The sequence below is a fragment of the Anomalospiza imberbis genome, chromosome 3 (genome assembly GCF_031753505.1).
Source record: "Anomalospiza imberbis isolate Cuckoo-Finch-1a 21T00152 chromosome 3, ASM3175350v1, whole genome shotgun sequence".
NCBI classification, from domain to species: Eukaryota; Metazoa; Chordata; class Aves; order Passeriformes; family Viduidae; genus Anomalospiza; species Anomalospiza imberbis.
In genome coordinates this window covers 107,660,251-107,685,669 of record NC_089683.1, presented here as the reverse complement: position 1 = coordinate 107,685,669, position 25,419 = coordinate 107,660,251, and the positions used below count along the sequence as shown (strand labels likewise).

The 25,419-nt window shown below is 37.1% G+C and overlaps 1 protein-coding gene across 6 annotated transcripts in view; it reads left to right on the top strand.

Annotated features, from left to right (window-relative positions):
- The window catches only part of KIF16B (kinesin family member 16B), a 147,796-nt gene that overhangs the window by 25,335 nt on the left and 97,042 nt on the right, over positions 1–25,419 (top strand). For all 6 annotated transcript variants that reach the window (XR_010997831.1, XR_010997832.1, XR_010997833.1 and 3 more), the window contains 8 exons: positions 2,277–2,374; positions 2,883–2,992; positions 3,604–3,746; positions 4,312–4,480; positions 4,628–4,759; positions 8,074–8,249; positions 10,119–10,184; positions 13,865–13,924. Coding sequence is in view for 3 of the 6 variants with exons in the window: in XM_068186317.1 (XP_068042418.1) it covers positions 2,277–2,374; positions 2,883–2,992; positions 3,604–3,746; positions 4,312–4,480; positions 4,628–4,759; positions 8,074–8,249; positions 10,119–10,184; positions 13,865–13,924 (954 nt within the window). In the remaining 3 variants the exon portion in view is untranslated. The remainder of the gene's footprint in view (positions 1–2,276; positions 2,375–2,882; positions 2,993–3,603; positions 3,747–4,311; positions 4,481–4,627; positions 4,760–8,073; positions 8,250–10,118; positions 10,185–13,864; positions 13,925–25,419) is intronic.

Below are 25,419 nucleotides of genomic sequence, written 5' to 3'. Positions count from 1 at the left end.
TCTTCTGATTTTCATGTCTGGAAACTCTGTAGGCCAGAAAAAAAATAGTCAAAGCTGTAGTTGATCCTGCCCTTCAGCTCTAGGGGGTGAAAAGGTGAAAGTGTTTAAATATAGTTTCCAATAAAGAGTATGCATTCTTTAAGATGTACATTTTACTAGCATAATACTCTGGGAACTGTGTGTGCTTCCTTTCTCAACATTATATTGCTAAGGTTGAAATTACTCAATTACAGCTTGTACTTCCTATTTTAAGCCTCTCTTTGTGGTTGCTGGATTATGTCAGACACTAATGATTTGCCTAAAACTTTGTGATAGATCTTCCATGTTTTTTCCCCTAAGCTTTAATTAAAACTATTCAGGTATTTCCAAGCATAAGATGAAAGAAGAGTATTTTCCCTCTTCTGTTGTGTAAAAGAAAATTAAAATAAAATGTGTGTGGGAATTTCCAACACTGACCCATGGAATTTTACCTGGAAATAGAGATTGATAATTGACAGATATTGGGAAAGGCTGCTCCTTTGTTGTCAGAGGCAAGTGTCTCAAAAAAAGCCAGATTAATCTGCAAGTTTCTCCCTTAATCTAGGATTTCTTTTGTTTTTTTTAACCCAAGGTGCAGTCATGTGAAGGACTAGGAAAGATAGGAGCAGAGAACAGATTATTATTTCAAAGAATGGAGCTTGGTGTGAGAAGGATAGAGAGAGACTGATTAAGAGGAGGAAGAAGCTGGGAAAAAGCAGAAAGGAGGGATAAAGTATAATTAAAAAACTGACAGTGAGTGGATGATGAACTGGGAATTTTATCTGGGCAAAGAAACGAGGAAGAGGAACTCAGAGGTGACACCTGGAATAAGATTGCTTTGACAGAGAATGCAGAAGGAAATTGAAGAATGAGGGCAGAGGGACCAGTATGGGAGCAAACTCAAGTAAGCTTGGGCAGAAAGGGTTGGATTTTTGTCCAAGTAGGAGAGAAGTCTTTGCCCATGGAGCACTAGCTCTGACAGAGTTTGGTGCAGGGGGAGTTCATTTGCCTTTTGTTTTCTTGTTGCCAGTTATCTGTAGAATCCCACCAGGCAAACTCTTAGGTGCCTGGAGTGCCTAGTCTTCAAATGTGTTCACATTTGAATGTGTGGTCTGGCTTGTCCTAATTTGCATCCTGCTTAATTACAAGGCCCCTGACTCTAAACACAAGAGCATTTCTTGTTGCAGTGGTAAATAGTTCATCACATTGAATCTCTAACATGTGTTTAGACTGGAAGGAAATTATAGCTGACAGACTGTTTTGTGAGCTGCTCCTGAGCCTAGAGCTCTTACCCCAAACTCATTTGTATGTGCATGTCCTGTCCTGTTGCTTCAGGGAGCCATGGCTCTGAGGAAGTGTTAACTGCCATCTCCCTGAAGTGGTGAGGAGATGTCCTCAGCAGGAGTTGGTCACGTCCCTACTCGTACTTGGTGGGAATGGGGCAGCTGGGAGCAAGCACCCCTATGTCAGATGAGACCAGACCTGTGTGGCACTCTCCTGCTCCTCTGCTGCTAAGAAAAGCCCTCACTATAGCTTACTGCTTGGCTGGAGAGGGCTCTTCCTGGACCAGCAAGGAAAGCTGCATGCTAAGTTTCTGGGTATCTCAGTGGGATAGATCTTACTCAGTTTGCTTTATTAAACCAACCAAGCATTTAATGCATAAAAACTCTTTATCTGCAGAGACAAACATTCAGTAGTTAATATCAAATTAAATTTGGCTGGACTGCGGGATATGATGAATGAAGATTTAATTTTGTCACCGTGTACTAATTTATTCAGAGGATCTGTTGCACTTTTCAACACAGGAAGGACTGTGACCTGGGAATTGGGGGTTTGAATGAAAATGTCCCATGGCTGTTTGTATATGGCTCTTGTCGTGTTCTCTGCAGTTGTTGCCAAGTCCACAGTGAAATGAGATACAAGCAGTTAAAGATACTGGTGAGATAAGGCAGTTCATGACTTACTCTGGGGAGCCAGTCTCTGCCTTTGGGCAGTTGGAATTATTCAGACTGAATGAGAAGGACAAAATGTATTCCAGTAGCAAAGAAATGAAGCTGGTTGTACATTCCACACACAAAAGGGTTAAAGTGGCCAGGTGACTGCAGTTAAATAAAGGGCAAGAAAGCGTTTGCTGAGAAGTATTGATTTTTCCCCTTTCTGCAGTCTTAAACTCTCCACTAGTCATGTAGGTTTTTATTTTTCAAAATATATTGTGCATGCACATATAGCCTTGGAATTAAGAATTGTTGTTATTGCAGGGTGATGCAGGTTTGATACCTCGTATTTGTGAAGGATTATTCAGCAAAATAAGTGAAAAAACAAAGCGGAATGAGGCATCCTTTCGAACTGAAGTCAGGTAGGTCTTGGCATGTTAAAAGTCTGCAGGTTATCAAATTTGTTTCAGTTACAAACAATCTGTTTCACTTTATCTCTGGGAAAAGTGCATATTTTTCAAAAATAACTTTTTACGCTTGGCCTCAGTCCCGTAATTGATTTTTGTTGGCACTTGTAGTCAAAATGCGCAGTACTTGTACCTTCAAGCCAAGAGCTGAGCATACTGCATCATTTATATGATAGTGCAAATGCCTTTGCTACTGGACAGCATCTTCCTTCTTTTTACCCTTTATTTCAGACTAACGTTAGGAGATCTTGCTCTTGCTCATGTCTGCTTTCTTTCCACTTTCTTCTTGCCTTTTTGACTTTTTCCTTTATGATACAATACTTTTTAGTCATTATTACCTTAGGCGAACTTTGGGTCTATGTTCTTTCTCCAAGCGTTTTGCTTTCATACTTGTGTTAGTATGGCTTTCCTTTTATAAAAGGCTCTTGAATCAGTCAGTGGCTTTCTATTCTTTTTCTTTTAGTTATTTGGAAATTTATAATGAACGTGTGAGAGATCTTCTCCGACGGAAGTCATCAAAAACTAATAATTTACGAATACGGGAACATCCAAAAGAAGGGCCATATGTTGAGGGTAAAAACACTTGAATTTTTTTACACTGCATATTTTATTGCCTTTATGTGTTCTAAAATGTAGTTTCTAATTGTATAGGGCATTTTATCTTTTAAAATATAAATTATGATGGATGCAGTGCCTTACTTTGGTAAAAAGCATTGAAGTAATAGCTTCTAATTTTGCATTTCTACTTGCTTTCCCAATCCAGAAATTATTACAGAGTTTTTTATCTGTAAATTTATAATACATTTTTAAGAAATGTTAAGAGACACAATTGGTTTTAAGAGTTTGTTGACTATAATTTATAAATCTTAGATATTTAGATGAAATGAAAACCATTAGAATCTAATTGTCTTAATCTGTTCTCTACCAGGGAAGGTTCATGTCTCTTGTGGGATTATGCTCATGTTATTCCACTAAGTAATTTAATAAGGTTGTGCAATTTTTTTCTTTTTTAATGTAAATGTGTAAGTTGTCCAGTGTTCATTCCTTTCCTTAGGTAATAAACAAGTATGACAATAAATATTAATTGCAGCAATAGTTCACAGTAGTGAGGGTAATTTTAATCTTTTTTTTAAAGAAAATTAAGGACATATATGAGCATAGTGTAACACTCTGCTTTTCTTCAGACTTGTCTAAACATTTGGTCCAAAATTATACTGATGTTGAGGAACTTATGGATGCAGGAAATATAAATAGGACGACGGCTGCAACTGGAATGAATGATGTTAGTAGCAGGTCACATGCCATTTTCACAATCAACTTCACTCAGGTAACAAAACAAAACTCCTTTGAGAGATTGGACAAGTTTCTTTAGAGCATAGTGATCTATTTGCGTATATAGAGCAAACTCCTTTTCTAATGACTCCTGCTCTTTGTTGTTGTTTTTGGGGGATTTTTAGAAAGCTCATGGATGACCTGCTAGATGAAGAGAACTTGGAAGTGGGGGAGAAATTGAGTGTAAATTTGTCTGTGCATACTATAACTTATTGAAAGCAGTATATAAATATAATACAAATACTGAAAGCTCAATGAAATGAATGCAGCACATGGTCTCTGCATCATGTAAATTACAACTCACAGTGTCACAGCTTGTCTGTAAATGGCTAAAAAGTTGCAAATATTACAATTTAAAGAACTAATATGGGAGTTATGCAACCATTCATTATCAAATGTCTTTTAGTGGCATCTCTAATACACGTTTTCTCAAGATCTCCTATTGTAAACAAGTTAAATTTAGTCATGTCATGAAAATGGCCACTAAATTTGATTCAGTAAAAGTGCAGTATTTATTAGCTTAACATACTTTTCTTTGTTTTATTTTTTCTTTTCTTTAGGCTAAATTTGATTCTGAAATGCCTTGTGAAACTGTTAGCAAGATTCATTTGGTAGATCTTGCTGGAAGTGAGAGAGCAGATGCCACTGGTGCCACAGGGGTTAGATTAAAGGAAGGAGGGAATATTAACAAATCTCTAGTTACTCTGGGAAATGTAATTTCTGCCTTAGGTAAGTCTCTGGTTTTTGTGCTTGTATGTCTGGAGGTGTTTTTCGTCATTAAATACCTTTGTTTACTTACACAAATAATAGCATATCACATTTTTGAAAATGAATTAAAAGATCTAATTTTAATTTTTTTCTATCTTCTCATCACAGCTGATTTATCTCAGGATGCAACAAATCCTCTTTCAAAGAAGAAACAAGTATTTGTGCCTTACAGAGACTCAGTGTTGACTTGGCTATTAAAAGATAGCCTAGGAGGAAACTCCAAAACGATAATGATTGCCAGTAAGTGTTTTTAATTTACTCTTTTTGAATTCTGAATAATTCATGCTTCATAGGAATGGGTGTAAATATTTAGATTCCAGATGTTTTGTTAAGGCAGAACATGTTTTACACATAATAACGATTTCTTTCTGAGCTTTCCAGTAACATTCTGGGTTTTACTTAGACTCTGCACAGTGTAACTAAAGCTTAGTGCATCTGGTCTGTACTGGTGTGTGAATCAGTTGCTGTTCCAAGCTGGTTTGTTTTGTTGCATTAGTAGCAACCTGGTCTCTTTTGACATCCTGTGGGAAAGACGGTCACTTTAATCTAACCTTCTAAAAGCACACAACATTTTAACTTCTTGTCTAAATTTAAGTATGATGAGTTGTCTTGAAAACTCTCATGGTTTCCTTTTTACCCATAGGAAGGTCTGCAAGGATCACTTAGTTTAAAACCCTACCTATGCCATACGTATTGCAGGTTTGTCAAAAAATTGCAATGGGAATTCCATTCCCAAAAAAACCAAAGTTCAGCCAGGATGATGTTTAAGGGGAGGTGAGGATTTTGGATGTTGGAAATCATAGAATGGTTTGGGTTGGAAGGGACCTTAAAGATCGTTTAGATTTGTCCTTCCTGCCATGGACAGGGACACCTTTCACTAGACCAGGTTGCTCAGAGCTCCATCCACCCCAGCCTTGTATTGCTGGTGGGTAGGGTCAGAGGCACAGACACCAAATTAAGGAACTATATTTATTATAATGTAAAACTGTAAACAATCACAAAAGGATAAGCTAAGCAAAGCACATAATAATATGCTAAGAATTACAAAAAGGTAAGCCAAGAAGAGCATCTAATCATTACTACGAAAGAATATAGAAAGTACGAAATACGAATACTACGACAGAAATTCTGTAGTATACAGAATATAGCCTATAGTGATTAAGAAAGATACATCACCAGGTTACCCTAATAAAGATTCATCCTCCAAGTCTGAGAGACATCACCTGTAGGGGCAAGCTGTCACAGCAAAGGACTGGAGAACCACACCTGGCAATTGGGAAGTTCTGTGGTGCGTCCACCTCAGGCCACGAGGCTCCCCCACTTCACTATGACAGTGGCCCAGTTTTTATACTGTTGAACAAACAAGCAGACGTAATTTCTAATTTCATTCTCCTGTTGGCTTTCTTCCAAAATCTGGCATAGGCTCAAGGACGAACCAAAGGAGTTGTCTTTGATTGTAATACCCTCCCTAATTAGGCCAGATATAGCCTTACCCAGTTTCTAGATATGTAAGGGTAAATACATGTTTTGCCAATAAATGAACATACATATAACAATACTCTCTTAATCACCAAATATATGTATAACATTTGGTTGGAAGGTTCACCTGTATGCCAACTTTGTCTCAGGGTCTGTTGTTCAAGGCTTAGAACTTCACTGTTTCAGTGACTCACCACCTTCTGGGTAAAGAATTTTGTCCTAATATCTGATGTAAATCTCTCCACTTTTAGTTCAAAACCAGCCCAGGATGTGGCAGACTTTCTGGGCCTTGAGCACAGACTGCTGGTTCATGCTCACCCACCAAGAAGAACCCCTAAGTTCTTTTCTGCAGGGCTGCTTGCAATGAGTTCTTTTCCCCAGTCTGTACTCTTATATGGGATTGCCCTGACCCAGGAGCAGCACCTTGCACCTGGACTTATTGACCCTCAATAGGTCCCTGTGGGCCCACTTGTCAAGCTTGTCCGGGTACTGCTGCATGTGAGGAGAAGAGCAGCTCTGAAATTTCTCTCACTCTTTCCTACTCAAGTGAAATGTGGTCTTAACTGGTGCAGTCCCCTTTTGGGAATGTGGGATAGCAGAATTGAGGGAATAAAATCTGTCAGATCAGGTTCTGGTTCTTCAGAACCAGTCAAATTCTCTGGATAGCAGTTCCTTTTTTGTAGGATTTTGGGGATGTTTTTGGAATCCATGCCACTTATTTTCCTTAGGAGAATCATAGTAGTGGCAGTAGATGATTGTAGACCAGACTCTGCAAACACAGTGAGCTTTCGGTGCCTATACTAATGATTACAGTACCCAGTTTCTTTTTCAGCTACTTCCTCATCTATTAGTGATACTTCTGCTATGCAGAGCCCTGATGGTTGATCTTTTCTTCAACAGTAACTCTCTTGGTAATGTGGTAGAATTCCCTAACAGCCCAGCAAGCTGTCTGCATACATTTGTCCTGCCTTTTCTATAATTAAGCACAAAGAATGCAGGAAGATCACTTTAAACTGTAGGAAAGGCTGTAGAAAAATATGTCTGGATATGATTTGTCATATTTCTGTAACATATTGTAACATCCTTCCAGAAAGAATAATTGAGTTGTGGAGATGAAACAGTAGATAAAGCAGGGAAGTGAGAATGTGAGCTAGGGGAATTATAGGCTGTTTCAAAGTGAATCTCCTGTAGCTCAGAGAGTCTCTACCACAAAAAAAATATTGTTTTTGAGAGAATGAGAAAGGACAGATTATTTTAGTTGCTTAATTAGTTTTTCAGGTGTTTTCAGTGTCTGATTCTCTGGATCTCTTGTTCAGTCTGATCATTAAGATTTCTGGATGTTTTTTTCTTCTGTGTTTCCACTCATCTATTTGGATGCCTTAATTATCCTTTTAATTTGGAACATCATATATGTTGTTAGGAAAATTAAGGGAAGGATAGCATTAGCACTTGCATTTAAATTGCATTGTTTTTCCTGGTTAGGTTGCTTGAAAAATAATACTAGTTTCACTTGATGCATCAGACAGCTGACAGTTCTGTGTGCTGCCAGATGCCTGCAGCTCAGGAGAGCAGCTAGGTTTGTAAATTACAGAAGCTCTTCTCTTGTGTTGGTTCTCCTGTCTGGTTATTTTTTGTTTTAATGTTTAATTTCCCTACTCTGTTTTACCTGGAATGTCTTTTATTTTCAATGATTACATTGATACTTAAACAATATTCACTGTTTTCCCGACTGATCTTGTAAAAAATTGCAAGAAAACCTGTGAAGTATTCATGTAGGACATTTACGTTTACCAGGGAAATGTAAATGTTGAATAGATTGACAGTAAGATTTCTTTGCAACACTCGGTTTTTAGACCTGATTATCCTAATACACTTACCTCATACACTGTTTATTTATGCAAAGTTATAGTGACATGAAAGTGGTGAAGAGTTAGAACAAATTATATCCATACTGGTAAATGATATATTTCTGTCTCTTCACCCACATTGAATTTATCTGACTTTTAGAATATAAACTAACTTCAGTAAATGAAAATATGGTGCTAGATAAACTGCTTCTGATTTCATGTCCTTAGCTATTTCACCTGCTGATGTCAATTATGGAGAAACTTTAAGTACACTTCGCTATGCAAATAGAGCCAAAAACATCATCAACAAGCCTACTATTAATGAGGATCCTAACGTCAAACTGATCCGTGAGCTGAGAGCTGAAATAGCCCGATTAAAAGCCCTGCTTGCTCAAGGGAATCAGGTTAGCTTTACTTGGAATTTATGTGTAATTTTCCTTGGGTTATAACATCTATTTCTAGAATGTAATTATCTTTCATTATATTGATTTGAGTAAACAAGGTCTATGAGGCCATGAATGAATATTAGTTTCCTGATGCAATCAATTTCCATATGGCCAGCAGGTTACCTCTTTTAACATAAGGAAGGGGGCGAAATTGTCTTCCCAAATCTTTTAGGTTTCTCCTAATACAATCTGAGCTGGATTGTAGTATGCTGTGGAACAGGTAGTCAACATAGCATTAGGAGACTGAGCAGGAGCGTGCCTTCTGGGTCTGTCCTGGACTGAAGAGGAACTTTGTGTAGTATCTTAAAAGAAGCAGAAGGTTTAAAGTATTCAAGATGCATAAATATAAAAATGTAGAGTATGAATGGATTTAAACAGTACATTTTATTTGTGTTTGTCTGTGCAGTACATTGGAAGGCACATAACATTCTAAATATGTAAAAATATTTTCAGTAGTACTGTAAGAAAACAGAAATGCTCTGCTTCACTTTTGCATGATTCTCTTTCTTGTTTGGTCAGTATGATCTGCTGGAAACAGTTGCTGCACAGGCTTAGTTAAGTTTAGTTTCTCCTGTGTTTCCAGGGTGGTGAAACCAAAGTAACAATAAAGAATATCCAATTGGTTCAGGCCAGTTGTCTCTTCTGCATCATGTCATTCAGATCTGCTAGATTTCATACTTGAGCAAATATAGTTTGGAAGTATCTGAAGTACTACTTTAGATTTGTTTCTAGAACTGTGTAATTCTGTTTTAAATGGTCTGTCTGTGAAATGTCAGTTCAGCATGGACCATTGTTAGTAGAAGGGTAGACTTCAGCTGGATTTCATGCTATGAAAAATTTGCTGAAAAAGGGGATGGGAACCACTGTCGGAAACAGAAATGGCTATTATACATGATTGAAACAGAGAACTCTGCTTTGTTACAAACAGTTAAAAAACTCTTCATGGGGTTCAATTACTTCTGTTTTTTTCATATTCTTTAGGAGGGGAAAACAAATTATTTTCAAATGATGGTTTGATTTAGAGTTAGCAAAGTAGATGTAACTTGGACCCCCTTGAAGTTTGAATGCTTTGACCTAGTTTCAAGCTGTAAAATAGTTGTTATTGCAAAATTAATCTGGTTCAGTGGTAGGATGTGGTAGATGGCTGTGTGGGAGACAAAAGAGAACTTAAGTTTATTGAATTTGTGATGGTTGGTAAAACAGCAGGTGGTGTATTACTTATGCACAGTAGTATAAATCTCTGTATAATTTATTTCCTGTTTTCCTTTGTATCACCAGAACACTGTATTGCAAATGTTTCTGTAGATCTGAAGATACTGTTTACCAAAATATGGTTCTGGATTCAGTGTAGAAGGTCACATGCAATGAGTACTGCCTGTGTGTTTGTGTTGTTTAGTAATTTTCCTCTTCTAAGGCCAGTTATGTTAAGATATAGTTATTAAAGATAATGCAGTATACATATGTATTAAAGCAAAATTGATAACTATTTGTGCATAATAAAATTTCATGTTTTTTAGAAATATAAAGAAAGTTGTATTAGGAGTTACCTGTTATAAATGTGTCTGGTTTCCTGTGTGTGGCCATGTGTATGTAGTGACTGAAAATAGTACTCTCAAGCCAATTTATATTTGAAATACCTGCCTTGACAGGATTTTGATTATTCTGTTTACAGTATTTCAAGGTAAAATTATATATATTAAAGTTCAAGTTATATATATTAAAGTATGCTAAAGACTCAGAAAACTTGAACAATTGCATTTCATTTGGTTCCCTCAGAAATTGTGACTGTTTTCTTTTTGAATTGATGTTTGCTGTTCACGGTTTTAGATTGCACTCTTGGATTCTCCGACAGCTTTAAGTATGGAAGAAAAGCTTCAGCAGAATGAAGCAAGGGTGAGTTATAATTTCATAAAGCAGTTTTTAAACATCAAAGAAAGGTGGGTGGTGTGGATGCAGGAGTAGTTGTAATTTTCAGGATTTTTTTTTTTGCACAACTAAGTTTTTTCCAACCAGTATCATTGCCTTGATGCTTTAAAAAAAAAAAAAAGTAGGTGTGTGAATTAGTGATTTTGTTATCCTACTAATATAATATTGTAACTAAGAACAAAATACATCTTTTTATTTATGTAGCAGTTCTGTTTATGAAAATGAAATGAAAAGACTTGTTCCCAGAACAGCTTGCCTTACTAAAAAAGTATATTTGTAAACAGACTAGAGAGGGAAAAGCTACTTAAATCACAGTACTAAGTAGCAAGTAATCACAGTAACAAAATATTCAGTGTGTAGAGAAACCAGCAAAAGATTATGGGGAGAATGGTCACCTCTTCTATGCTTTGAAGTAATTTGAAGTAATTTGTGGTGTGGGGTAGGTTTTTAGAAAATTTCAGTATTTAAATCTGGTGTGTAGAAATATATTCAGTGCCTAATTAGCTATTTTTTGGGGGAGGGTCTTAGGTCTAGGTGTACTTTGTAGTGTGCTTCTCACCAAGTTTTTTCAATAATTCAGCCAAATGTAGAGTCTGGGAAAAATTTTCAGACAATCCGGAAAACTCACAGCATCCAGAATCTAGATACAATAGTACTGTCATTTCTCTGACTAGCAATCTTTCATTCTTTATTGTATCATTCTGTGTTAATTCTTTCCTGTGTATTAGCTTGCTTTGAAAGCTGTTGCAAATTGGTTCAAAAAAAAGAGTAAAAGTCATACTTTGGAAAAGGCAAGAGGGAAATATTTGGAATTATTCAAATACATGGCAGCAAATATTTAGTTCTGAATGCTGCCAGAAGATGCCAATCAAATGTAGATATGATGCCCTTAGAAAACAGCTCCTTAGCTGGTTTAAATGGTTGGGTTTACACTGATACTGCTTCGACCTTTAGAATTAGAAAATTTATGTCTTGCTTTGAGAATCCTGTTTTATTTATATCTTTAGTCTTTTTGAGTGCAAACAAAAAGCTTTTATCTAAGAGTAGCTCAGTAATGTAAATTGCTGACTGTAGGCTAATTAGAATATGTTATTCATGTTCTGACAGTAACCATTGCTTATCATGCTCAGAAGTGTTGGCCCTGCTGTCTGGGGTGTTTATCAAGTGTATTTTATTACCTTTGTCAGCCTTGTTAAAAGGTTATGTGATTACTATTCATGATAATTACAACAGACATTATTACTGAAAATTCTTGGTAGATGTTGCTAGTGGTTATAGCTTTTTTATAATTGAATGAGTGCAATAACTAATTTGTTTGTATAGATTTAAAGACTTCATCACCATATTTATATTGTCTGACAAGTATATGGTGACTTTCTTTAATGAGTTGATTTTCCTTGTATAAGAATAATATGGAGTAGTTTAATTTAAAAATGTTTCATTTAAAAGATTTAATTAAAAATGAAATGAAGTGTTTCTGAGCAATACAAATTGTTCTGCTATGGTGAATAGAGCTGTGATAGACTTCCTTCCTTCATGTTTTTCTTTAATCTTTTGAAATTTATTTTGTTCTAATGTTTCAGTTAGCAGCACTAGGAATCATAGTAATGCATTGAAAAGTGTGCTTACTTGTCTTTGTTGAAATCTTGAGATAAAGGTAGAGATGAGAGAAGTTTCTGTAGCTGTCATGAATTAATTTGGAGCTGATCTGCATGGACCAAAAAAATAGCTGCAGGTGACAAATGGGGAGATGTTTGGAGCAACTGCATTGAAGACTTTTTTCTTTGTGCAGTGGCGTTATGTGAAAGTTACCTAAAGAGGTGGACAACTGCTTGCTCAGGACAGGAAGGACAAATCCTAAGCATTCTGTTGGCCTGACCTCAGTTTGGGCGAAGGTCATGGAGTGGGTCATCTTGAGTCAAGTCACTCAAGGGTTTAGGAAAGGCAGATCCTGCTTGACCATCATCATCTCTTTCTAGGAGAGGATGACCTGGTTTGTGGATGAGGAAGAGGCTGTGAATATTGTTTACCTGGACCTTAGGAAAGCCTTTGATGCTGTCTCCCACAGCATTCTCTTGGTGGAACTGTCTGTTCATGGCTTACACAGGTGCATTGTTTCAGAAAAATATCTGGATGGCTGAACCAAGAAAAGTGGTGGAGTTAAATCCAGTTGGCAGCCAGTCACCAGTGGTGTTCCCCAGGGCTCAGTATTTGAGCTAGTCCTTTTTAATATCTTGTTGATGATCTGGACGAGGGGAGCAAGTGCACCCTCAGTCAGGTTGCAGATGGCACTAAGGTGTGTGGGTGTGTTGATCTGCTGGAGGGTAGGAAGGCTCTGCAGAGGGATCTGGACAGGCTGGATCCATGGACTGGAGCCAACGGCATTGGGTTCAATAAGGTGAAGTGCCAGGTCCTGCCCTTGTCTCACAACGCCAGGCAGCACCGCAGCCTGGAGGAAAAGGAACTGAAATGTGGCCCAGTGGAAAAACACCTGGGGGTGCTGGTTGACAGCAGCAAAAGGTCACCAAGAAAGCCAGTGGCACCTGGCCTGTATGAGCAATAGTGTGGCCAGCAGGATCAGGGAAGGGATTCTTCCTCTGTACTTGACACTGGTGGGGCCACACCTTAAGTGCTGTGTTCAGTTCTGGTCCCCTCATTGCAAAAAGAACACTGAGGTGCTGGAGTGAGTCTAGAGAAGGACAAGTGAGAGCTGGGGAAATATCTGGAGCACAAGTGTGAGGGAGGAGTGGCTGAGGGAGCTGTGGCTGTTTAACCTGGAAAAAGGGAGGCTCAGGGGTAACCTCACTTTCTACAACTACATGAAAGGAGGCTGTAGCCAGGTGGGGCTCAGTTTTCTCCTGGGTAAAAAGCTATAGGACTAAAGGAAATGGCCTCAGGTTGCTTCAGGGGAGGTTTAGATTGGATATTAGGAAAAATTCCTTAATGGAAAGGGTTGTCAAGCATTGGAAAAAGCTGCCCAGGGAAGTGATTGATTCACCATCTCTAGAGATATTTAAAAGACCTATAAATGTGGCACTTCAGAGGGATGTGGTTGGCAGTGCTGGGTTAACAGTTGGACTTGATGATCTTAAGGTCTTTTCCAACCTAAATGATTTTATACCCAGTGCTCTTCCTGTCTGTAATGCCTTTGCAAGCATCTTCTCACTTCTGTGCTGATGACAATGAAGTGGGTAGTTTCTAAGTTGCAGCAGACTTTGCTCTGGTTCCCTCCTGAAGCCTGCTGGTCTGCCTCCTCCTCTGCATGCCATCCTCTGGAGGGGATTTTTGCCTTAACATGCCTATCTGTGCCATGGGAAAGAGCTGTCCTCTTACAGCTAAGGGATCAGTCTGTGGCAGTAAACTTCATAGGATTAAAGCACTTTATAAAACTATTTGAAGGTAGAAAATTATTTGAAGTGCTTATCCCAGACTTTACTTTCATCTTACAGTGTAAATAAGAATTTTGTGTTTTGAGGGAGAAGTATTGTAGATATGGCAATTATTGCAGGAACATCGGTGATCTTCTAAATGCTTAAGTATTAAACTTCACAAAGAATTACACAAATACTTAGTACTTCTTTGAGAATGCATTTATCAAGAACTTTGGAAGAGATGCGATTTTCTTCAAAATTTCTTTTCTTTCATAGGTACAAGAACTGACCAAAGAGTGGACTAACAAATGGAATGAAACTCAAGATATTCTGAAAGTAAGGCAAATAATTATATTTTCCTTTTAGCATTTGACCTAGCCTTATTATTTCCCTTAAAAAAAAGTTATTTTTCTAAGTCATCTTCTCTGTCTCAACTCCTTGTGTTATTCACCATAGTGACCCCACAGTGCAAAACAGTTTCTCTCTAACAAATCTTTAAATTGCTGAATGGTTTTATTGAATTACAAATGCAGAAAGCCTGGGCTGGGGACAAGTGGATCCCTCATATCCTTGGTATTTGTGTGGTATCAACAAGACCTGTGAATGAATAATCACTTCTTATCTTACATTGGGTATCTCAGTGGATGCAGTGCATAGTAGATACGGATTTTCCATTGTCCTGGTGAGATTTTATATTGGTATTTGGTGCACGATTAAGGTGGCAGTCTGAGGTTATATTTTAATGGACTACTTGATGGTTCCATGCATTTGTACAAGCACATGTGTGCATGAACGCATACACAGAGGAATAATTCCCACAATTTTTTTTTAACATGTTAACTAACATTTTTGTTGCGAAACGCTTTATCTGTTCTGTTAAATAAAAATTTTGGAAATTAAGCTTAAGCTTTCAGGATTTCCTGAACATAACTTGTTTGAAGTGAAATTCAAACAAGCATTTAGAAGTAATTTTTTAATTATCCATATTTCTGATCTCAAACTTGATTTTTCTTGTATCACTTTTTGGTTTCTTAAATATTTTTTTTCAAGTCCACCACTGTCTTTGATCTGACTTCCACATGAGTTGAATGTCTCTGTGCTTAAAAATAAAAGTAAAGCACATATAGCAGAGAGAATGGAGCAGGGTTGGTAGCTACTTAGCAGTTGGCATGACAGAATGGACTGTTTAATGTCTATCTAGATACTGAACTGGGAATTATCAATTGCATATTCATCAGAGATGTTTTGGCTACATCTTTGTTATTTTGGTTTTTTGAAGCATCAACACATACATAAAACTTTGTTAATACTCTCTTTATTCACGTGTAGATTGGGAAGTCAACTGTCACATGCAGCATTTGTAAATTTTGGTCAATTGTGGAAGTGAACATTATGTTGCATATGGGAAGTTTTGAAATCTCTATGTTGGAAATGCACTGATTTGTGCACATAAATTATAGGATCAGAGGAGGTGGTAACTGAACAATACGTATAAAAAAAGGAAAACTGCATTTTTAAAATACTTGAATCTAAAGGACTTAAACACTGAAGCTATAATTTCTGATTTTCTAGTACTGACCTTTTTTAGCATGATTCTTGCAGCTTCTGTATGAACTGCACTCTCATAGGATGATATTTGAGTGTATGAATAGACCTTATATTCCACTTTCGGGTTAAAGGCAGTTGATTAAACCTTCTTTGTCCCAAACACCCTGAAAATCTGCAAAAGATTTCTTAGTTGTACTGTTCTGTTTTACACTATTTCACTGAAGGTATCCATATTTTTATTCACTTCTTGTTTAACGATTCATGAAATCACTACCAGCATATGAATGGGAAAAGGCTTTTTGGAAGTTTGCCAGGCTGAGTCACCAGAAAGCAGATTTTAAACTTCAGAGAGCAGTGGTGTTTTTTGTTATGGATTCTCTGTGAGTTCACTGGGGTTTTTATTTTGTCATTTACGTCCCTCCCTTGCACACAGAGACCGTACACATTGTAATTTGTAAAAACAGATTGTCTTGGCACTCTGAAAAGTGAGACTGTCTTTGTATGTCCACATCACCAAAGTCACACCTGCTACTTTCCCCATGCCATAATTCAGTAACTTTCAGGACATTCTTCATTAAGGTACCTAGAATTTAATGTTTGTATTATATTTAAAACCTTCTTTCCCTTGCCTGCCCCTGGCTTTGTTACCCAGAGATAGTTGGTACCTTCCAATTCCTGACCTGCAAAAGGCTTGGAGAATTTAAAACCATTTTCTTTTTAGTTTCTAACACTTTTTGCTCCAAATGTTTTAGGCATATGCCTGCAAGATGCAAGTACACTTGTTTGTAGCTGAATGGGATTCCCTACTTTATTGTATGTAGTTATGCTTTTTTGTACTAAGTTCTAAATATTACACTTCACATGATTTTGAATTGATCTCACAGGCTGATGGGAAAATCCATTAATGTTTAAATCCAAAATAATTGAAAGGATTTTGCATAAGCCTTGTAAAATACAACTAAGAATCACTGGGCATGTTGGTGTCATCCACTAGATCAACAGATAATTGCTGGAAATAGTTACCCGGATTTCAATGAATACAGTGTTTTCATCAGGCAAAGATGCCTGACAAATAAATGTGTTTTGCAAGGGAGAGGTTTCTTAAATTTTTTTACCCTTGCCAGTTATTTTGAACCTTGTTAAAATTAGACCAGCAGCATTTAAATGCTACCTTGAAAACAATTCATAGAGAATGGAAAATACTCTCCAGCTAGAAAGTACCAAGGAACAGAAAAATCCATATGAAGGCAGATTTTTTGATAAAAAGTATTTGGCAGCTTAAAATTGAATTTTTTAGTCAGGGCTGTACCATATGTACATCTGACATGTGCATCCCAGTATTCTTCCTTATTTCTGTTGGTAGCTTTTATCCCCTTTGACATTTGTGCATAGTTAACCTGAAGTTCCATTTTTCCATCTTTAGACTGAGTATGTTGAACTATCCTGTCTGCAAGTGTTGTCAGGTTTGGCTTTGGGGTAGTGTGCAGTGGCTGAATGCCACTACCAGCTGTGAATGTCTTGTATAGTCTTTCATTCTGCTGATATTGGATTGGATGTATCTTGGGCTGGGGGTGGTAGCACTGATAGTGTGCTCTTTTTCCTTTGTGCTTTTGGAAGAATCCTTTTGGAGGGTGACTGTGGGTGGCTTCCTCTGCAGTCTGACTTATTGTCAACTCACACCTAAAGCCCAGATCTTCTCATTTTCTGTATTCAAAGCTTAGGACACTGCATGCATCAGAGTTTAAATTTGTGCTGATTCTATATGAAGGATTCTTTATTGTGTAGCATGGCAGGTTCTTGGTGTTGATCTGCCTGAAGTGCCAAGTGTTGTTTCTAGTAGTGATGTTTGTTTTCATCCTTGATCTTCTCACTGTAATACAAACTGGCATGCTAACCTTACTTAGTATTACAATCCGTCACCCGTCCTTGTTTTTAATAAAAGCAAGGATATTTGAATGCTTAATAAATTAATTAAATATGTGGATGATGCTTCACCGTTGGGTAAAATACTGCATCAGAACCCAAAATGATAGTGTTTGGTTTTAAGTCCACAGGCTTTGGGTTATTTCTTTAAATACCATCAAAGGATTGCACCTTACAGAACAGTGTTGCTTTACATTTCTTCTCTGTCTTCAGATGTCTTGCAACCTCAGCACTTAACTGGAGCATTTAGCTTTCATCTCAAGCTCACTGGATCTTTGTGTGAATTTTTTTTGCCTTCTTCTAATGTTCTTTCATATACATTCCAAAAAGAAGAGGAGGAGGAAGAAATCCTGTTTGCTTTTTTCCTTAGTTTAGTCCTTTTTGTACTGTTCTGCTAAAGATCAATCGTGGGATCTAAGATGTTAGGGTAACCTATCCAACTTTTGATTTTTTCTCCTAATTGGTAATTTAATGAATTGGTACGAAACTTCTTTTGATGTGGCTGCTTTATTTGACTGCATATGTTGTCATTCTCCTAGAGATCTTTTTTTTTAGTATCACCTTTTTTGTCATCCTTTGTGCATTTCAATTTTTTTCTCTAACCTTTAGCAGCTTATAGATTAATCTTTTTAAAATGTGCACTCCTTTATATAATTCTCTGGTGGTTTTTCTTCCCAACTTTCTTTTATATTTCTCTCCCTTTTTCTGTTTGTGTAGAAATTGGTATGACTTTGAGCTGTTGCCTTTTTAATATATGTCATTTGTAGCTAGTGTAAAGGTATTTAAATGCTCTTTTTAAATTATTTTTAGTTTGAAGTAGATTTAAAGTTCCCTTTTATTTGCTTATCCTGTTGTTTGATTCTAACCATGTCATTAGCTTTGTGTGTTGGTGGTCAACCGATGTCAAAGAATGAAGAGGGATCTATCATCAGAGTCTGTTAAAGGACAAGGTTTTTTTTTTTTGTGCGTGTGTGTGTGTCTAATTCATGTGATCAATAGTTTAGCTAGTCACTACTTCAGCTGGCTTTATCCTGTTGGATTTAGTGACACCACCTTGCATCAATAATTCTGCTGTAGCACTTTACCACATGGTGTGCAAATATGTTATTCAACACTGTTGATGATTTATTTGATTATTCTTTTTCCTTTTTGTGCTGTTAGGTTGACTACTGCTTAATAGTGCATATTTATATCTTAATAATGGTTGTTACTACATGTATGTAAACTGCTACGTAAACTTTATGTAAACTGCTTATCTTCAAGCATTAACATCTACTGTTTGTTTATATCATGCCTCTTTTTGGGGAAAATGAAATACCCTTGACTTGCCATGATGAATAAATACAGATTAATACCAATTATTTTGGTGGATATACTCATCTAAGCATAGGAATTTTTTTTTTCTTTAGGAATCTTGGCTATATGCAGCAAAGACACTAGGAGACCAAAACTCAGAGCAGCTGTGTTGCTCATTATGAGGTGTAGATTAGGGTGACAAAAGCAAATATATTTTATTTTAACAATTTGCTTTTCATGGTGGTTTGCATACCATAGCAAACTCTGTCAAGAGCAGTTTGTTGTGTTCTATATAAATGTTTCATTTGTCTACATTTATTTTCATAGCCAGATAATCTTTAAACCACATTTGCTGAATGGTATTAAAACACTATTGTCTCTGTTCTTCCACCTGAAACTCTGGGCATACATCACCATTTTGCTGTTTTATGCCTTGTTGTTACTACCTATTAACTGTGACCCACTTGTCTGGTTTTCCTCTTCTCATTTGTGTTGTGTTCTACCCCGGTATTTTGCCCTTTGATGAGCATTTGTTTTCTTCATTCTTTCATATCATTGCTTTAACAAGCTCAGTCCTCAGGTGAGAAGTGCTCTCAATTAGCACCTTCTGCTTTCACCTAAAATTCTAGTGTCTCCTTCCACTTTTGATGGCAGCAGGATAGAGGAGTTGTAGAAGCTCTTGGGCTCCTGAAAAACGAACTCTAGGACTTCTAAAAAGTAAATAGACTTTAATCCTGCCCTTAAGAAGTGCATGTGAATTTTAAAGACCTCTGCTCACATACCTGTGGAGAACAGGTTCTAAAATTGGTTGTATTTACAGGTCAAATTTTAAAAAATGCTGTTATAAGACTGGTGTGCATTTGCAGCTTTGGCATGTGTGTTTATTTGTATGTTTGGCAGGAATTGTTTCTAAGGCTTTTTCTATTTCAGTAAGTGAATAATTTTTGTGAACTTGTTGTTAGATATATTGGTGTTGCATTTTGCTTATACTGTCTGTTGTTGGCAGTGTTTGAAGCCTATCTGTCTATTTCTAAAGGGAGAATTACATCTGTACTTTGGCTTCAACAAACCTTATTTAATATTTTATAACTTCTTTTATTATCTGTTTGTATTAGAAAACTCTTATTGCATGCTTCCAGTTTTTGTTTCCTTTCTAAAAGCTATGTCATCTGCTTGAGTTTTTAAGAGGTTTAAAAATCTCTGCAAAATTAACACAGGATTGCACAGCTATGGAGCTGGCAGAAAGAATTTAAGTCAGATGTTGCTGCTGAATTTGTTTTCTATTAGGAAAGTTCATAGAATAAATAGAGTAGCAGCTCTGTTCCTAGGGATATTGGCTTTCTCAACAATTGCTTGTCCTCCAGCAATTATGTAATATATGTTAATTTATCAAACTGAATTTGTATGAAAAAGAAAAATGCACATTCACATTAAGTAGTCTCTTATTAACATATTCTGTTTAATAGAATTGCCTCCAGCTGGCTTGTGAGTGTTGTGCAGAGGAAAAGAGATTATGAAAGTTTCAAGAGGGCTGATGTTAATTATTCTTGTTTATCTTGGTCAGTAATCACTCAATAAATGAAAATAGCAGCTTTTCTTTAAAACCTGTTTGACTGTGGTTTTGATTTCTTGCACTAGATGTCACTGCAGATACAATAATCAAATTCTTCTGCATGCTTAATTTGGATTTAATTCAGATATTTTAAGGGAAAATGATTTGCAGTATCTTGAATTTCATTGCTGTTTGCATCCACTAAAATAAGTTTATGAGAATGCCAAAACATTGCTTTAGGAGCAAGTCCTAAAGAAACTGAGTAAATGTTCTGACAAAATCACCGCTAAACAACAATTCACAGCTGTAATGCACTGCAAAGTGATTATGTACATTAAGATTTATTGCAATTATTTCTCAGTGCATTTTTCAGCCCTCTTTTTCAACTGACAGTATATCTGGAATGTTTGAGAAATTTAGCTAAAGCCTTTAAAATATATTTATTTTCTTAAATTTGTATCCTTGATATTTTAGAGATGTAAAAGATCAGTTTCTGAGAGAGACAGTATCTTTTACTTTCTCAGGTAATACAGTTGAGAAGGCAAACAGGCTTTTGGACACAGAGATCTTTCACCAGGCCGCTTCTGCTAATTACTTTCACTGGATATTGCAGTTGAAACACCAGTGGCAATGATATGCAGTTCCTATTTATAACTGCTTCTTTTAACATTTTTCTCTTGATTAATCACTTCTGTGGATTTATAATTGAGTTTCAGTACATGGAAATTTAATAAGTTTGTTTGTTTTTTTTCATCTTTTTTAAGAAAGCTGTCTGATAACAAGCGAGTGTTTACTGTTCTTGGTCCTTTTACATTATTTACCCACAGCTCCTGCCTCCTGAGCAGTGATGAGTAATATCTAGTTTAGCTCTCAATTTTATTAGGATTTGTTTTATTACACCTGGCTTTGTGCATTATGTGTTTATTTCCCAAGTGTAGCAGTTACTAGCAGTGGTTGTAGTTAAAACATGATCTATTCTGATCAGAAGATTTCTCCTTTGGAATTCGAATTTGGACAGAGCTTATCCAAATATGATTTATTTTACCTTAAAGAAACATTGTTTTTTCATACTTTGAACAGATGCCATTATTAAGTGATGATTATTACTTTACCTAAGTAAGTTTGTCTGTCTCAGCCTTGGCTTGCTGTTGTCAGAGCATGAAAAAAAGTACTGAACTGGGAACTGGTGCTACTTATCTGCTGTAGCTCTTTTCCTAATAGAAGCAGTATTGAAAGGGTCCCAGCCACCTGAGGAACACTCAGTGCAGCAGTCAAAAGTCGATTTCAAAAGGAATAATTGTCTGCTTTCAAGTCTTTCTGCCACCTGTGTTCATCTGATGAAGAAATCTCCTTTTTCTCTTGCAGATGCTATAGCTGCTTGTGATACCTTTGTGGTGGACTGACCACTTTTAACTTTCAGTTTCTGCTAGAAAGTCGTGATCACGAGATGTCTGAGGCTTCTGATTGTTTTTGGTTTCAATTTTAAACTGTTTTTTCCACTTGTCACCAGCTGGGCCACAAGAGAAGCACAACTGGGGACTAGAGTTTCTGAGCTCACCAACCACTGATTAAGGCAGGGTCGAACAGTTTAGTTGATAAGGCTGTGCATTTCAAAAGACGCCCTCCAGTGTCTGGGGGCAGCCATATTGCCAAATATTTCACTGCCCTCCTCCTTCCAAGTGAGGCCCTGCATTTGTAGATTATTCAGGCCATGCTTAGCTTTCATGTATCACTGGAGCTTGTAGGTGGTTTTCAAATGAAAGGCAGTCAGAATGGGTTGCTTTTGAAATCCTTTCTACAGCTCAGGTGCCACTTGTTCAACAATTCCTCCTGGGCATTTGTTCTGGTTTCATATTAATTATCTTTTACCAGGAAGGTGGTCTAAATTGAAATCAGTGGAAGCTCCTGAAAGAAGAAGAAATATATCCTAAAAACTGTTTCTCCTAAAGGATGAGCAGAGAAGTATTAAGAGAGAGAAAAAATGCAAATTTCTCTTTGAATTTGGCTATGGCATAGGAAAGAAGCATTCTAACATCAACAGTTTAGATGAAACCCACATTTATATCTGCCTCACAAATGAGCTGTTTCTAATGACAATGTGATATGAAATGCTGGAACCATTTTATTCTGCTGGTGGTTTTAGCAGTATATTTAGGAGTTTATTGCTGTGTGGTTCTGATACCCTTGAGTGCATGGTACTGTTGTGCATCTGACTTTGCATCTTAAATGGCAGCTGGGCATTAGCCTTGATTCACAGTCTTAAACACAGGTGGCAGCACAGACTGTGGCTGTTGCAACCAGTCAAGAATGTCCATCTAACTATGCATATTCCTCTGCAAAAGTCTTCACTGTTGTGTTGCTAGTCCTGAAGTCTTTTTTTTTCTCCTTGGTGGTTGTTGCTTGCTGGTATGCATAGTCCTTCTTCCTCCTCCAATAGAATGGGTTACATGTTGATGCAGAGGAAGGAATTCACATATTTAAATCAATCTATTACTTTAGATCTAGGTAAACAGTAAACAGAACTCTAGATAAGTGAAACACTTAATTCTCCCATTGCCCTAGAAACATGCAAAAAATAGCAAAATAGCTTTGAAAATTACTAAATGTATTTGCTATGAGCCTAGGTTTTTTTTTTTTCTCTCTCTGTAACTCCCTGATTCATTTTTCATCCAGCTTTAGCAACAAATGAAGTAGGAGTCCTGCAGATAATAGTCCACTGCTTTCTTGATTCATTCCCTGAATAAACTCTATGAAATAAATTATTTACAGGTCCTGTGGAAAATATGTTATCATGTAATTAAAGGCTGTTTTGTAAGGCATATGGAAGAAGAGATGAATGAAAATAGCCTGTCTCTTTGTCTTGCAGCCAGGCCTTTTCCCCTTTTTAGCTATCAGCATGAAGAATACTGAGGGTGGAGGTGCTGTCTCCTAGCTGGGAGGGATAATATCGCCTGCTCAGTAGCGTCAGTAATGGCAAGAAAAGTCTTATTCTCTGCCCCAAATGTCAGTGTTGCTATATGCAGACTTACTTGCCCTTTGAGGCTAGAGTGTCCTCAGTGTGTTCACACATAGGAGACTCTGAAGCCTCCTTCACTTGGGACAAACCAAATTTGCTCTGGGTGCCTTACTTCTTGAAACAGAAATAGCTTTCCCTTAGATCAGGCTAGTGGGGACAGGAACCAGCTTGCAGCAGATGCTGCAGCATGGAAAATAGAAGCTTTGATGGGTTAAGTTTTATAAGCCACTGGAAAACAGGATTTTACAGACTAGTGTCCAGAAAGCCAAAATAAGAACCTCTGCTTACAATTAGCTAAATCTTGCAGCTCTATTCAGGGGATTTTTCTCAGATGTCAGAAGTAGTTCTATCTGTACAAAAAAGTTTGAAGTGTTAAGGAGCAGGCATTCCAGCTTAAGTTGGTTGTTGGAATTCAAGGAATGAAGGCCAAATTTCCTGAAAAATAACTTTGGTTATGCTAAGGCTTCTTATATAAATCCTTGCAGCACATTAAATACAGAGGTGCTTTGGAGTGCAACCACAATATACTGTGTATTAGTAGCCAGCTGTATGTCAGCAGTGAGCATGTGGCAGTCTGTTCCTAAAGGGAAAGAGAAATAATGAAAAATGGAGAGGGTAAGCTGACCTCATGAGACCAAGAACCGCTCTTGTAATTTCCCTATTCTTTACATCACTCATTTTCCATAATTTTAGCTTCGCTGTCTTAGCAGTTGCTCATTTAAGCAGTTTTACATTCTGCATTGGCCTTTTTGACTGGTGTTCATTGCAGAGAGCTATTGATGCCTCTCTGGGCTGCTGCAGGACCACCTGCATTTTCACAGTAAGCTGCTCACAACAAAACTGCAGTTTTCTGACCTTGCTTTTTGCAGACTCTTTAATTGGCATCTCTTGCTTGATGAGGGTGCTACGATCTAATGGTCTGGGAAATGGGGGAAAACTGCTTAGGAAGCTTCTGCAGTGGTGGTTTCCTTTCTAGTTTTGGATAGTAGACGTTTCTTTGTCTCAGAAGAATGAAGTGTCTTACCTCTCCTAAACTTTTTGTTTTAAATGCGCTGAAACCAGTACAGCCAATAATATAGTGTTAATTCTTTGTTCCGTTATCTAGAAGGAGAAGACACAGTAAGAGTTTGTGCCTTACCCAACATCTATATGCACAAGTAAATCAATATCCTCTTTCATAATTGACGGCTTTATAAATAATTAATTGCCTATAAAGGAAGAACATTATTTTTAATTTTCAAAAATGTTTTATTGAAGTCCCAGGATAGTCTCAAACGTAACTTGGGCATGTGTACAAGTTATAAAGCATACACCTCTACTGGTGGTGTGTTCCATATCCCCTCCTCTCTTAGCATTGCCTTCCAAATAGCATGTACTGCTTTTGAAGCTAGTGATTCAAAATTTGCTTTGATATTCCAGAAGCCATACCTGTGTCAAACTGAAATAAAACATGGGGTAGAAATTTGATATTGTATATGCGGCTTTATAAAAAACTAAAGTTTTTTAAACAGACACCCACTAAGATGAGGAGCAGCTTCACTGATACAATACAGAACAAAAGAGCTTTTCCTGCTTTAATGTGTAGGCTATCACTTTAGAATCTCAGACATTTCAGAGTTGTTTTCTTGGAACACTTTTTTTTTTTTAACCCTGGAATTGTTGGTCACAATTAGACAGTATCGAATTTTTTTCGGCTGTTAGTGTTTTGCCTTAGGTGATCTGTTTATCATAAGTATTTTTAAGGGAGCCGGTCTACAGAACAAGAAGGGTGTTCAGGTAACTAGTTTTCATTGAAAACATAGCGAGCTAAATACTCAGCTGTGCTTATTTCTTCACCTTTTAAGGAAATATTACTAGTAAGCCCAAACCAGATTTCCATCTTTTGAAATACTTTTTTTTACTCCTCTCCTACCTCTTGTTCCTCTTGTCTTCATGAAATGATTTCTCATACTTTGAAGTGAAATTTCCTTGTTCCTCTTTTAGTTCTTTGAGCAATATTATGTATAGAGAAATCTTTTTCCATTTTCAACCTTCTTATCAATAACTTCCCTAATGCTGGCATTTCTAGTGTTTCTTGGCATCCATTTCCAGTATTTTCTTATATTGGGAGGTTACTATGTATATGCTAGTTGTCTAGAAAACTACTGATGAAATGTCTATCTTCTGATGGCAATGCAGCATTCAAAAATAAGGACTGGGTCTGTTCTATCTCTTCAGCCTTTGGTAGTTTAAGCCCTCAATGCAAGCATGAAAAGCTCTTGTCCACAAAAATCAGATGCGTTACCTGGTGTGCAATAAACCAGTAATTACACGCTAGGGAGAGACATTGAACGTTTATTTCAGAGTTGAACAACCCTGGATGCCTGGTGGTATTCCACAAATCAAGCACACCAGCTGTCAGAACTTGTTGCTATTTATACATTTTTACAAACAAAGGAATTAGTGTACGTTGGCTACAAGTCATCTAGTTCTCCTATTAATTGGTATTCCCTCTTC